The sequence below is a fragment of the Zeus faber genome (genome assembly GCF_960531495.2).
Source record: "Zeus faber genome assembly, chromosome: 9".
NCBI lineage: Eukaryota > Metazoa > Chordata > Actinopteri > Zeiformes > Zeidae > Zeus > Zeus faber.
The window spans coordinates 27220411-27235882 of record NC_137197.1 but is presented as its reverse complement, the minus strand read 5'-3'; the positions used below and the strand labels follow the sequence as shown (position 1 = coordinate 27235882).

At 44.0% G+C, this 15472-nt stretch overlaps 1 protein-coding gene across 1 annotated transcript in view; it reads right to left on the bottom strand.

The window, feature by feature from the left end:
- Positions 1-15472, bottom strand: part of LOC307234884 (calsyntenin-2-like) — a gene marked incomplete at both ends in the record, with an annotated part of 245052 nt that overhangs the window by 12398 nt on the left and 217182 nt on the right. The window contains 3 exons of the mRNA XM_080006750.1: positions 4774-4922; positions 7393-7559; positions 12214-12376. Of these exons, the coding sequence (XP_079862876.1) occupies positions 4774-4922; positions 7393-7559; positions 12214-12376 (479 nt within the window). The remainder of the gene's footprint in view (positions 1-4773; positions 4923-7392; positions 7560-12213; positions 12377-15472) is intronic.

Below are 15472 nucleotides of genomic sequence, written 5' to 3'. Positions count from 1 at the left end.
GAAACCATGCCCCAGCATGGTCGGGTCCGTGGTGGGGTCCATGTGGCTGGTGCCTGGTCTGCTGCACCCCTGTGTTGATCTGGTTGTGCTTGGCCTCTCTCTCCCAGTGCCAGAACTCAAACATAGTTCATACACCACACAATAGACTTCGGACTGGTGGGGTGCGAGCAATGTCACTGTTGGCGCTCTCCTCAGCCCTGCCGGGTGCCTTATGGGGCCCCTAGGAGGCCGCTTGTCATGGGTGTGGGTTGACGTGCGGGAGGCAACTGTCGGCCTTTGCTCCCGCTGCGTGGCTTCTCTGCGGCGGGTACCCTGAGTGCCGGGGGTGGTGGAGGGCCCACATATCTGGCGGCCTGTGGATGTCGGCAGGATAGGGCGTGGGTGGATAGGGCGGAGTATCGGTTTATCGGCGTGGGACCTGGCTCCAGGCCTGCGGTCCGTGTATGCTGTCCGTCGCCCGGATTCTGTGCCTGCATCTTGTGCCTGTGAGGGTGGGTTGTATGCGTGTGCCTCAGGGGTGCAGGGTCTCCTTGTGCTCTCTTGTACTGGTTAATGTCCTTCGGGGACTGGCTGTGGATGTTGCACTTGCGGGCTTCTGGCTTCTCTGGGGGCTGAGGGGTCTTCTGTGGCTGCAGGGCAGAGTGCTTGGGGCTTTCCTGTGGTTATGGGCTATGATCTAATACAGACCTCATACACCAGAACCAATTGGGACCAGTCCCTTACACTCACCGGTGGACTAACACACGAACGCACGCACACACACACACACAGGCGGTCTCATTACAGGTACACACATACCACCAGTGCCTGCTTTGAACACACCCCCAACACCCTCCTTGTTACATCCCTCCCCTTTCCTCCCTCATTTACACACACACACACACACACACACACACACACACACACACACACACACACACACACACACACACACACACACACACACACACACACACACACACACACACACACACACACACACACAATTGCTGTTAGTTTTGCTGGACTTAGTTAACTCTGTTTTGTCGAAACATGTTATCATCTGATGTTTCTATATTGATGTTTTTCCAAGTACATGTTGTTGTTTGGTTTTATGTTTATTTGTCTCACCTGTGGTGATTCCACCCCTCTTGGAGTAGTGATTAGTTGTTTAGAGACCAGATGGTTCTCTAAAGAGGGGGATTGGTGGCGGTACAGAAAAAAAATGAAAATAAAAATTTTTAATTTGTTAAAAAGGGGATCAATTTAAGTAGCGTTAGATGGTTTATTATGATTAAATTATCATATTAAATTATATTTGTTTATGAGGCAGCAACCTGTTTTATCACAAAGGAAAAATTATACAAACCAAATTAACTATAATTGATCAGTCTCATAAGAATTGGAGTTCTTGATCCGATACATTTACTATCGTATCCACCCCTTAAGGAGCACAAACAGACAACTTCATTCCAACAAATGGGATTTCTTTTGTAATACTGATCTACTTGAATTAATGAAATAATACTAAAACATATGAAAAATAAAATAATAGTAAAATAAATTATAAGGAAAACAAACAAATGAATGCAGGATTTATAATGGTTTTTCACTTTAACACAGAGACTAACAGTGAGGTAGGAAGTTATGGGACTCTGTCATCAAAATAATAAACTTCTCTCTAGAAAAAGGGGGGATTCATTTAATTTGACATCAACCCCCATCATGAAGCATAACTGGAAGCCTTTCGCCTTACGGATCGTCGAGTCGTGATGGAAAGCATAAGCAAGCCCTCCAGAGTTTACATGGGCCGAGTGGAGTCTGTGGGCCGTCACGGCCGCTCGTCTAGATTTTCAGCCACATCATGTGGGAGTCAGTGGTCGGAGGTTCAGACGGTGCCTGGGACAAAGTCCAAAAGTTCTCAGGCAGACTGGAACGGTTCGCCTGTTTGGGGAGGTTCCGGTGCCGCGTAGGTCCAGGGGCTGTGATTTCACTGTCACAGAGTTGGTCTGTGCGAACTGATTCGACTCTCCAATGACTTCCGGGTTGAATGGTGATGACTCCTATGTGCTTCTCTCATTGTGGTTGAGCATCGAATCGAATTAAACTTTCTACCCTTAACTTAACTTAACTTAATCAGTGAGGCTTGCAGTACTGCAAGGTTGAGTGTTGAAAAAATAACATTAGAAAACACAATTCTCCAACTGGGTGGCTGGAGCAGTCTTGTTCAATAAACTTTAACTTGCAAGCGAACGTCAGCGAAAAAAAAACTAAAAGTGAAAGAAAAATTAAAAACTAAAAAAATTGAATTAAATCAAGTTTTACTCGAGGCGGTCCAGCCTATCGATACCTGGTTGAAGGCTTATTTTAAATCCTTGGACAGAGGAGGAGGAGTTTGTGCATCTCCCTTCCTCAAAAAGGCTTTTGTGCGCCTCATCGCGATTGTGGCGCCTCCTCTTGCAGTGAGCACCTTGTGTCGATTAAGCAGATTTTGGTATTTTTTTGTATTTTTAGAGTTTATTGTGCGTAATCACCGGGTGTCATGACATTTCACTGCATATATGTATGACCGTATGTATTTGTTTGTAACAAATAATCCCTTGAACTTGAACTTGAACTTGAACTTATCACTGGCTTTTGATCATCTTTAACTAAGGAATTCCTTACATGTAAAAGTCACATAGCTTAACAAAACACTATGTTCAAAGCAATTAATGATTTCAAAACATAAACTCTTGCAATAGTGTTTACATATAAACAAATAAAAATAAAAAGAAACCCATTCAGACATGGTCATCTTTCAAAACCATTCTCTCAGTAACATAACATTGGTGACTAATTAACTATTAAGACAATTTATAATTATTAACTATTAAAACATAATTTCAACACTCCTAATAAATGGTAAACAATCATCTTTAATCTCATTATGCCACAAAATGGACATTGTGACCTTGGTGGCTATTACGATTTCTCCATGTTGGCAGCTAGATGGCAAAATGGTTAAATGACAAATTATTACATTTTAAACGAGGTTGTGTAACTTCGACAATTTACATCGTGCAGTGATGAGAGTATGCAGAGAAGCTCCTTTAGCAACAGACTATTACAACTACGTTGCACTATAAGATTGTACAACTCCTCCTCCAGCTGGCTCGATCAGGGTGATCAGGGTGATCATGAGAGTTAGGGTGGGGGTTGTTAAACAATACTGGACTCATACACATACACACACACATACAGGTGTAGGTGGTTTATAGCTTCATCCATGTTATCGACAAGGTTCTCAAAGTGTTTCTGGATGCACACCAAGCTCTATATGTAAGCCAGCTACAACACTTGCAAGAATTCAGGAATGATGCGCCTCGGTTTGTAGGCAGCACCATACACACAGACACACTCACACACACATACAGGTATAGGTGGTTTATAGGGAGAAGGGATATCCAAGAAAACCTTTAAAAACCCAATTAGTTGGGATTATGTTCATCTAAAACATCAGTATCACTTCAGAAGAGGCATATCAACTATTCAAAAATTACTCTTAAATGTCTAAAAAAACAGCATAGAAGTATATTTGTATTGTGAGGACATTAAATGTTTAGGCGTAGGTATAATTGACAAGTTCAGAAGTGTTTCTGGACACACACCAAGTCCCATGGAAGCAGTGGCGGCTGCAGAAAAAGACGGTCCTCGGTTTGTAGAAACATGCACACGCACGCACGCACACAGCAAATGTCTCACCAAAGCTGCTTTCTGTTGCTATGCCCCACAAGGCTGGAATAACCTTCCTCTTGACCTAAAATATGCAACTGTCAATGCTTTGGAGCTGACTCGAAACAACTCAAAATGTTATCTCTGGAACCTTCTCCACGTGGCACTTACAGTACATCCTAATCGCATACTTTTAAATTACTATACCATACTTTCTCCCCATACGGCCATGTTTCATATTTGATGCATATTTCATGAGCCTGTCTGGGAGAAACAGAAAACTTTATTAAAACAACATTTAGCACTGGCGCAAATTTAGCTATAGTTACCATAATGTATTCCTTGGTAATCAGCAGGCCCCCAGCATAGTAGACTCCCCCCCACCTCAGCCTTTTTGCAAGCACACGCACGCACGCACGCACACCTCCAAACGAGGTGTTGTTCCTTGCGCTGTGTTAGTTGAAGATCTTGGGCCCACGGCCATGCAGAGAACCCAACAGGGGGGCGGAGATCGGACCCCTAGGGCTGTGCTGCAGGGGCCTACACATATTTAAAACAATCATCAATATTAATGTGCGCCTAAGGAGGGAGGCAGCTCTACAATACAAGCCCCCACCCCTCCCACGTTCATCTTCTTCTCCCTCCCTCTCTTTCTCTCTCTCTCTCTCTTTCCCTCTGTCCTCTGGCAAAATTCAGAAGGAATTATGAATACGTGACATGAAAATGTGAAAACTGGCCCCAGGTGGCGACAAGGAACAGAATGATGGCGGATTTGAGAAAAATATGGCAGGCGACGGCGGAGGGAATGAGAGAGCGAGAGAGGTGGTGGAGAACCATTATATCAACAAGACTATGATATCTGCCGAGGCGTCTAGTCTTGCTGTCTGGTGAAAGAGAGCGAGCAAGAGAGAGAGAGAGAGAGAGAGAGAGAGAGAGAGAGAGAGAGATGTTCGCAGATGTGCAAACCAACACGTGAGGTCCCGAGAAGTGCATTGTGTTGTGTTCTGGCACGTTACGCTCCCCGTCATCATACGGCGCATTATGCATTATGTCAGTGCGATGCTGTAATGTTTTGCTTACTGGACGGCCGTGGAGATGTGCAGGCGCCTGATGCCCGGCGTGGGGAACTGGCGAGAGTTGATGTAGGACACCTTCCGCACGGCGGCGTTGATGCTCTCCAGATCCTCGCCCTCCATCACCAGGATGGACTGGGCCGGGTTGAAGTGGAACTGGTGGAAGAAGAGAGAGAGAGGGAGAATCAGAGACAGAGAGAGAGGAACACAGACAGATGGAAACAGATATGGAGGCAGGGAAACGCGATGATTACAATTCTGTCATTTGTCATAATACCAACCATGCTCAGTGGCATGTAATTGCTTTCATGACAACTGAAGAAACAAGCCAGTGGCAGAGGATTAATTCCATGCATGATTCCCAGCACCACCGCCCGGGCGTTGAAGCCAATGCGGAAGGGCTCAAAACTATGGTTCTATAAATGGCCGGTAGATGTCACTCCACACAACTTCCAACTCAATGGAAGTCAGTGGAAAAATTCTCACCATAATACAGTCAATAAATGTTTTCCCACACGACTTTGGGGTCTCAATATCTACGTCGACTTCTCCTGAAGGGGCGTTATGGAACTTATCTGGGGGCGTGGTTGCCTTGATTGACAGGTCTCTCGTTTGTCTTCGAGCAAGGTGGGCATGTCTTTTCCTTCCTCCGACTGAAATTCCTTGTTCAGTTTCCGACCAAGCTGGCGGCAAGCGTAAAGCCAAACGCGAGGCTTCAAATCGTCTCTTCGGAAACCAGCAAGTGATGTCACAGTACGTCCGTTTTTCCCTACTGCAGTCTATGATGCAGTGACTTACTCTGTCATTACCTTTTGCCCCCTTTCCTCCTCCGTCACTACCCCCTTTGAATCGTGCCTTCACCTCTCCTCCCACTGTCATCCTGGACAATCTTAAATCCCTCGCTCCAGCTCCTCTCCGCCCTCATTCACCTGCTAAGCTAAACGCTGCTCTCCTTAAGCCCCCCTATGGCCTTGGGAACCCTTGTGAACTAGCTCTGCCTCTGTTCACAAACCCAAAGGGTTGTGTAGACTCGCGTTGGTGGAAAGGGGGTATAACTCTCCCACCATCCCTCTGATACACCCACCCACCCCCGGCTTACCCCGATGCCCTTCACTTTCTTTCATTTTTTGAGTGAGATAGAGGCTGTCACAGTCTGCCATACACTGCTGATGTGAGGTGGTAGGGAGGTGCTATTTGCTTGGAAAAACAAGAAAGAGGAAAAAGTAAAATGGGGAGAGAGAGAGAGAGAGAGATCGAAATAGTAAAAGTAAGCATTACGGAGGAGTCTACACAAACCCCCTTCCAATCCATCTTCTCTGTCCTCCATCTTTCTGGGAGCCAGGAGACGGATTGGCCGAGTGAGTCAGGAAAGAAGACGAAGGGACGGAGTAGGTGGATGGGTGGAGGGGGAGGGGCAGGGAGCTGATTGGTGATTTAGTTAAGGCCGATTCTGCAAAAAACAGCATCCATCCTCTCTGACAGTTGGGATATGAATCAACGTGTGTGTGTGTGTGTGTGTGTGTGTGTGTGTGTGTGTGTGTGTGTGTGTGTGTGTGTGCGTGTGTGTGTGTACAGCTTTTTTAATGCATGTAACAGCGTGTAGAATGCATATCAATAGATTTCATTGAGATCTAGGGGGGTGGCAAATGGTGCCACCGGGCCAAATCTGGCTGTTCCTCAACATGTTTTGGGCCCCAAATATACAGTATATATATTTCTATATATAGGGTTTTCAATATTCGAAGCCTATGGCAGGTGAATTCACATGGTGCTGCATGCACCTCATATGGAAGTCACTGGAATGACCAACCTCCAAGCGGTAAATACAACAAGGAATCATGCTCAACTTTCTGAAAGCTGTGTTTCTCTAACAGGTCTGGTACTTTTTTACAGTGATTTTCCGTGATTATAGCAAAAATAATGGCTGTTGGAAATGCTGTGTACACCGCGTACTATAATAGATAATATCAGCCATTTTGATTGCTGTGCAAATTAACGGGGGAATGAAACACAGAAATGTGCACCCCCCCCCAAGTACAGAATAAGACTTGAACGCTTTTGATTTGTAGAAATAGGATTCTTTCTCAGATGGAAACTATTTGGAATCATGCGTCAATTTGCACAGAACATGGGCACGGCGGAAAAGCACTAATGAGATCACAAAGCACAAATGCACTCCCGCAATGACTTCAATTATTATTTTTCTGAATTTATCACAAAGGCTGTGCATGATTCTCCCATTAAATGAACACACCTAGAAACATATGGCAATAACAACAATATTTTAACCAAGTATTGGTTAAAATAGTTGTGGACATCATATGATTTCACAATCAGACTTTGGCACCATTTCTTTAAGGTTGTGTTGTCAACCTATTGTGTGACTCCCTGTGCATTTATGTCTGTGCGTGTTAGTTAGTACAGTTTATTTATAGGGCACCTATCTATAACAGACAGAACTAAACAAGAGTCTGAACAGGTGGCTCTTTAGTTCGGAGGGAGGGAGTTTCAGAGTTCAGGAGCAACTGTTCCAAAGGCTCCATCCCCTTTGGTTTGTAATGTACACCGAGGGACAGGCAACAAGCCTAATGTGTGTGTGTTTCTGTGTGTCTTCGCGTGCACCCACTTTGATGCTCTTGTCCAGGCTCTCCAGGGAATTGATGTCCAGACCCTCCTTGCAGGCTTGCAGGCAGGAGATGACCTTCTGGCTCTCGATCTTCCCGGGTCGGATGGTCAGGCCGGACAGGCTGCCCCGGAAGTACTGGGTGAACCGTGGTTTGGTCACCTCACCACCTGCACACACACACACACACACACACACACACACATACACACAAATTAAAAGTTCAATGAAGTGGACTAATAAACACATAAGAGTATATGTGTGAAATGTATGAGTATGTACCGTTCACACACACAATTCCCTCTCAGTGTGTACTACACCAGGGGTTCCCAAACCTTTTCATGGCAACGCACCCTTGGAAGGCTGAACTCTGGCTCATTATCTACCTAGGATATGCTGTGATGTGGTTGAACATTTAACTTAAACCTTGTTGACAAAAACTGAAAATCTTACAAAGAAAAACCCCATCATTAGTGAGGTTGAGTATATACACACACACACACACACACACACACACACACACACACACACACACACACACACACACACACACACACACACACACACACACACACACACACACACACACACACACACACACACACACAGACACACACTAAATATGGTGGCAAATAAATAAATAAGTAAGTAAATAAATAAATGATAAAAAAAACCCTCCGTACGACGCTAGCAGCCGCACCCCGGCTGTGAGGGAGCGTGGAACTGAAGCTGGGAGACGAACAGAGCGAGCCACCGCGCTGAGTTCAGCAAAGGTGGAGAAAAAGGAAAAATGTCCACGGTGTGTGAACATACATACTCCCAATCCACCCCCCACCCCCCCAACCCCCCATCCCCGCCAAATGCCGGGACCACGGGGAGGGAGGAAGCACGAAAACACTCATTAACCAAAAGGTTACCAGCGCCAGCTATCAAAAAATGTGCCTTTTCGGTGCTTTTTTAACGTTCCTTTTTTTTGTTCCGCTGCTCCCTCGTTCCGTTTCGTCCCTGGTCCTCCCTTCTGTGTTATATCTAGCCTCCGCAGCACCCCACCCCTATCCCCAACCTCTCCGAAGCCACCCCCCCACCCTCCTCCCCCTCCTCCCATCCTCCACCACTTTCTTGCCCCGGCTCCCTCCTGATGTCCGCCCTTTTGAAACCGTCTCGGCTCTGACATATGCTATCGGCTGGCGCGTCGTCCGGAGGAAACCATTAAGGCAGGAAGAAGGAAACGCGGAAGAGAGGAAGAAGGAAAGAAGCTCAGTTAGAAAAATGGATTATTGAGACGAGGTGGAACGGAGTGTGTGTGCGAGTGTGCGTGTGTGTCTGTGTGGGGATGCTGGGAGCAGGCCTCCACTGAAAGAGCAACAAAGGAGTTTGACTGGTGAGCTCGAAAATAGCATCATTAGTTTTGTGCGAGTAAGTGTTTGTGTGTGTGTGTGTGTGTGTGTGTGTGTGTGTCGCTGTTCCATTCCGTGCCCGTGCACGCTCTCGCCCACGCTCCCCACGGCCCCCATAAGGCGTGTTTGTTTACATACACACAGCACGAAGGGGGAGGTCGGCAGGGGCGGAGTGCCGGAGCGTGTGATGAAGTGATTGAGCAGCGGAGGGAGAGAGAGAGAGAGAGAGAGAGAGAGAGAGAGAGAGAGAGAGAGAGAGAAAAGAGAGTGCTGTACTTTTCTTCTCCTCCGTCTGGCTCCTCTGCATTCTGCAGTGCACCCAAACCCTCCCAAAGGTCAGAGTAGGTACAGGTCTATACACTATATATATTACTTACGAAATACTGTATATATATATATATATATATATATATATATATATATATATATGGCATATAACCCCGCACTTCCTGTCCACAGGGAAAGGAGGAAGGGTCGAGCTCTCTATTAGAAAATAGCAAAGTATGAAAACAAACTGCAAGTTTTCCAATCCATGCTCTTTCCCACTTGGCAGCCTTTTATGTTGTTACCTGTCACTTCCTTCGTTTCACGTCTTCCACCTACAGTTGGCCCAGTTGGGACTAACTAGTAACTAACTAAATGTACTCAACACACAAGTTAATTGTTTAACTAGTGAAATAACTTAATAGTAACAAGCTACATAACTTAATATTAACTTGTTACAAAAAGTTATAGTAACTAGTTACACATACTTAATCCATAACTTAATAGTTACTAGTTACATAACTTAATTGTAACTAGTTACATGTATTTAATACAGTTACATGAACTTAATAATAACTAGGTACCTGTACCTAATATGTAACTTAATAGTAACTAGTTACATGTATTTAATACAGTTACATGAACTTAATAATAACTAGGTACCTGTACCTAATACGTAACTTAATAGTAACTAGTTACATGTATTTAACACAGTTATAGGAACTTAATAATAACTAGGTACCTGTACCTAATATGTAACTTAATAGTAACTAGTTACATGTATTTAATACAGTTACATGAACTTAATAATAACTAGGTACCTGTACCTAATATGTAACTTAATAGTAACTAGTTACATGTATTTAACACAGTTATAGGAACTTAATAATAACTAGGTACCTGTACCTAATATGTAACTTAATTGTAACTAGTTACATGTATTTAATACAGTTACATGAACTTAATAATAACTAGGTACCTGTACCTAATACGTAACTTAATAGTAACTAGTTACATGTATTTAACACAGTTATAGGAACTTAATAATAACTAGGTACCTGTACCTAATATGTAACTTAATTGTAACTAGTTACATGTATTTAATACAGTTACATGAACTTAATAATAACTAGGTACCTGTACCTAATACGTAACTTAATAGTAACTAGTTACATGTATTTAACACAGTTATAGGAACTTAATAATAACTAGGTACCTGTACCTAATATGTAACTTAATAGTAACTAGTTACATGTATTTAATACAGTTACATGAACTTAATAATAACTAGGTACCTGTACCTAATACGTAACTTAATAGTAACTAGTTACATGTATTTAACACAGTTATAGGAACTTAATAATAACTAGGTACCTGTACCTAATATGTAACTTAATTGTAACTAGTTACATGTATTTAATACAGTTACATGAACTTAATAATAACTAGGTACCTGTACCTAATACGTAACTTAATAGTAACTAGTTACATGTATTTAACACAGTTATAGGAACTTAATAATAACTAGGTACCTGTACCTAATATGTAACTTAATTGTAACTAGTTACATGTATTTAATACAGTTACATGAACTTAATAATAACTAGGTACCTGTACCTAATACGTAACTTAATAGTAACTAGTTACATGTATTTAACACAGTTATAGGAACTTAATAATAACTAGGTACCTGTACCTAATATGTAACTTAATAGTAACTAGTTGCATGTCCTCAATCCGTAATGTAATAGCAACTAGTTACATAACTTAATAGTAACTAGTTACATGTACTTAATACAATTACATGTACTTAATACATAACTTAATAGTATCTCGTTACATGTACTTAATACATAACTTAGTAGTTACTAGTTACAGGTACTTAATATATAACTTAACAGTTACTAGTTACACGTACTTAATATATAACTTAAAAGGAACTAGGTATGTTTTTGTATATATATGATATGTTTTGAAAAATGGTCAGTACTCTTACTCAAGTACACTGTCTGAGCACTCTACCCCTGAACCGCATTCCTCCGATTCACAAATGAGCTAATGCTGCTCAACGGCAGTTAGCCACGTTGCAAAACGAAGAAAACGCACCACCCAACGTCTTTCCACCAAACGTGGGATTTATTTTTCCGCATTGTTCCAAACAAAAAAGCAAACCTATGAAACAAAAGCCGCGAGAAGCATAAAACTCTGTTTGCGCGGGTGACTCGAGCCCCTTTCGCAAACAAAAGGAGCACATTTTGGCGACCGCGGGCGATGGCCGCTCTTGGCAGGCGAAAGCCGGCCGCTTTGAAAAGGCAATCTGCTGCGGCTAATGGCTTGTGTTAAGATATCAGGATCGTCTTTACAACTCTTTACTGTGACTTAGTCCCCCCAGTAGAAAAGGAGAAATGGTCTCTGAACTCCCCTTTCTATTCAAGGCGTATTAATCCTCCTAAGGGCTCGGAGCGCTCAATAAAGGGATAGGGGGAGGTAGAGGGGGGTGGAGGGTAATCGTTATACCGGATAAAAGGGGCTGAAAATGACCCTCTCCTGCCTCTGTAGAAAAATATATTCCCTGACTTTTTATCTGAGGCTAAGCATCATTACGTGCGCTCGTTCTCTCATTTGGGCTATCAAAGCGGCGACGTGCTGTACGATGTGAGGGGGGAAGGAAAAAAGTGTCCGTCACCTATTCTGGTACGGTGACAAGTGGCAGGTACCCATGCTTTCTTTATTTATTTGTTCCATTAAAAGGAGACAGTTTAAAGTAATTAGTGGTTCTCAGGGACGCATCCATCCAAGAGACGGACCGGGGGTGATTTCTGGAACAATATTGTTCCTTCAAGTGCAACGGAGCGATTGATTCTTCTGGAATAACTTCTTGTTGGATGCAGGATAGGGCGTTCCAGCAGCGTGTGCATTTTAAAACCTTTATTTTTTATTTTTGTAGCAGTGACTCTCTACCTTTTTCATACCAATGACCCTCAATAAGATTTTGTCTCTGGGACCCCAATCTGAGAAGATTATTGTAAGATATTAGGTCCGAACTTCCATACTTGTCTATACAATAGTAAGGGATTAGAAGAGTGAAACTAGGATCGAAAGATTCATTATTGTACGTTCTCTGTTGGACCACGGGTTGGAACCGCGTCACGCCACCACCCACCTTGCCAGCAGGCGCCCACCGTCAGCTGCACGTCGATCTGCGTGGGGTGGATGGGCCAGTCGTCCGTCACCAGGTAGGGGTCGTAGGTCACGCCGTCGACGTAAAGCGTCACCACGGGGAACTCCACGTTGATGACGTAGTAGTGCCACTCCTTGTCGCAGATCTGAGCGACAGAGCGAGAGAGCGAGTGAGAGGTTGATTTTAGACGAAAATACCTGAATATAAGGAGACACTCCTCAATGAGTCCACTCGAACGCCTACAAGGTCCACCTCCGTTGATTGATTCGCTCAACTGGATTGAAAATTGAGGGCTATGGAGGTTTAGTTGTTGTCCTGTAAGAGGTGCTGGTGTTGGTGGGGGCATTTTGGAAAAGGCATCTATGGAAGGAGACCTATCTGATAACACACAGTTCTGGGTCGCCAAGGAAACCTGAGACACAATAGTGGTAGGGTATGTGTGCAGACAAACACAGTGTGTGGAGCTTCTGCAGCACACGTACACAACACACACACACACACACACACACACACACACACACACACACACACACACACACACACACACACACACACACACACACACACACACACACACACACACACACACACACACACACACACACACACACACAGCACGGTGTAATCAGTGTTCTCCAGACTGTCCTTAAGGGCAGAGGGGGAAGAGTTGAGAGGTTTGTGACCCTCCAAGCTAGACAGTCTGCTTCTGCCCATCTGTGTGTGTGTGTGTGTGTGTGTGTGTGTGTGTGTGTGTGTGTCTGCTCTCAACATCACTGACAACCAACAGACAGACAGACAGACACAGACACAGACACAGACACACACACACACACACACACACACACACACATACAAGTGCACAGTTATATTCTGTCAAATTGTGTTGGCCAAGGCTCTCCCATCAGGTCCAGCTATCCAAATCAATGCATGGGAAACTGTATGTTTACAATGCCAAAACAAGTGGAAAATAACAATATAACCATCATCAGTTAAGATAAAATAAAGACAGGAATGTGTATAGTTATTATAGTTAAAAATATTAACATAAATAGGTAAAGATCCCCTAATAGTTGTATATTTAAAAAGTTTAAAAAGAGGAGCTTCTGGAAACGTGTTACAAGCCAAAGAACCCTCGTGGGATCGCACGTAGAAAACGCACTTATCTCTAAGATTGATCGTAGATGTTTCCCGTTCACCTTGATCTGCGTCGCACTGTGCTGTACCTGATGCTTCTGTCCACTGTTTGCACTGCCCACTTCCATCTTTCTCCATCTCTCTCCATCCCTCTCTCTTTCTGCTGAGGACGGACTATAAGCACGGAACTCAACGGTAGCAGCCTCACGCCAATCCCAGGTCTCCCATGCTAACTCAGAACAGCCTGGGAACATTTAGCTCCCTGATGGCAGTCTCCCTTTCATTCACTCCCCCTGTGTGTGTGTGTGTGTGTGTGTGTGTGTGTGTGTGTGTGTGTGTGTGTGTGTGTGTGTGGAGCTGATGTGGCAGATGGAGGTTCCCTAATCAACCTGGTTCATTTTTCCACCACTATTGAGCTATGAGGTACAACATCTGGCTGAATGGTAATCACACCGCACAGCTGTTAAGAGGTGCGCGCCGCACGCCGGTCTGGCGGCAGCGACACCTTGTTTTGGTCTAAACGATACCTCTGACACCGTTAGGGATGCACCAATAACGTTTGTTTGAGGATCAGGTACTCACCCTTGGGTACTCGGCAATTCGAGTACTGATAGGGATACAATTCACGTATGAGAGAATTTTTGCGACGACAAGAAAGCCCAGCCTTAGATATCAGACACTGGACACCATTATCTGTGGATTGCTCGATACAGTGCAAAAATGTGTAGTTTAGCACTCTAAGCTTTAAGAGCCCCAACCCTCCACGTGGCGTCTCTTTTCATTTAAGTCCCTGACAAGCAGTTTGTTGATTTTGTCGAGGCTGAAATCCAAAGGGGATCGGCCCACGCAGGAGAAGGCGAAGACCAGGCGGTAAATGAGGCGTCAATAAGTCGATGGAGACCGGGAGCTCAAGATGACTGGTGCACTGCTTAGCATCTATGCATCAGTGTGTGTGCCGCGTGTGTGCGCGGCTTGGAATGGGAGCCGAATGGTCTGCTGAAAGCCTAAAGCCCATCTCATTGTAGTGGGGAGAAAAAACTTTGCACTACCCAGGGTCCATTGTTTTCAATTAAAATGACTGTGCCCCTGGCTTGACATCTGACAGTGCACTCAATAAAAGCACAGTGGTTTGTCTTTCTGTGTGTATCTGCCCTCTTGGTGGAATGGGAGATGAAGGCACATGAAGAAGGCAGTCAAACTGATCTGTGTCCAGTAGAAATTATATTTGGAACCTGTCACGGTGCCGTTGCAGGTCTCGAACTAGGTGGTATCCTTCCAGCCGAGAGCGTGATCTTTTTCTTTCATTAGTCTTTGGCACTTGTCTCTGGCATCTCCACATTCATTTTTTTTCAAAAATGAGCTTGCGCCCAACCTCACAAACCACATTGGCCAAAGCATCTAGATGCAGGTGTCTGGGTTGTGTCTTTGAAAATTATTGTTCCATATAACGGATATTAATGGGGTATAGAGATATATAGGGGTATTTTTAGGCCGTGGCAGTTCTCTTGTTTGCATTCAAGCAAGGTCAGCAAGTTTCTTCCTTACTCCAACTGTCGGCACACTGCAGCACGCAAAGACTGCTCCTTTGGCCCCTCGAGCCAAATTTAGAAATTTCTGGCTCTGTTTCCTGCCAAAATGTTTTCGAGCATAAACCCAAACCTGAGGCTTCAAATCGCCTCTTCAGAAACCAAGGGGAGACGTCACGGAGGCTAAGCGTATTTTTTATTTTTTGCAGTCAATTTCTAATACTTTAAACTTTGACCCAGCTTTGACATTTGGAAGCGCTTCCAATCAGAATGTATCATTGCAGCAAGACTATCACTGTTTTTAAGAATTGTAAAAGATGTTGATTTCGATATTGTTAACTACAAAAAAAAAGCAATATTTTATGAGTTTTAACAAGCATGAATGGGGTACATATCATACAACAAGAAACACTATCAGGATGAATTGCACTTGAAGAAGCCAGAGTTATGCAACAGAGTGCACTGTGTGTGTCAGAGAAAGAAGGAGATTCATCAAGGGAGCGGACACACACACACACACACACACACACACACACACACACACACACACACACACCAGCAAAGACAAAAAAAAATATTAA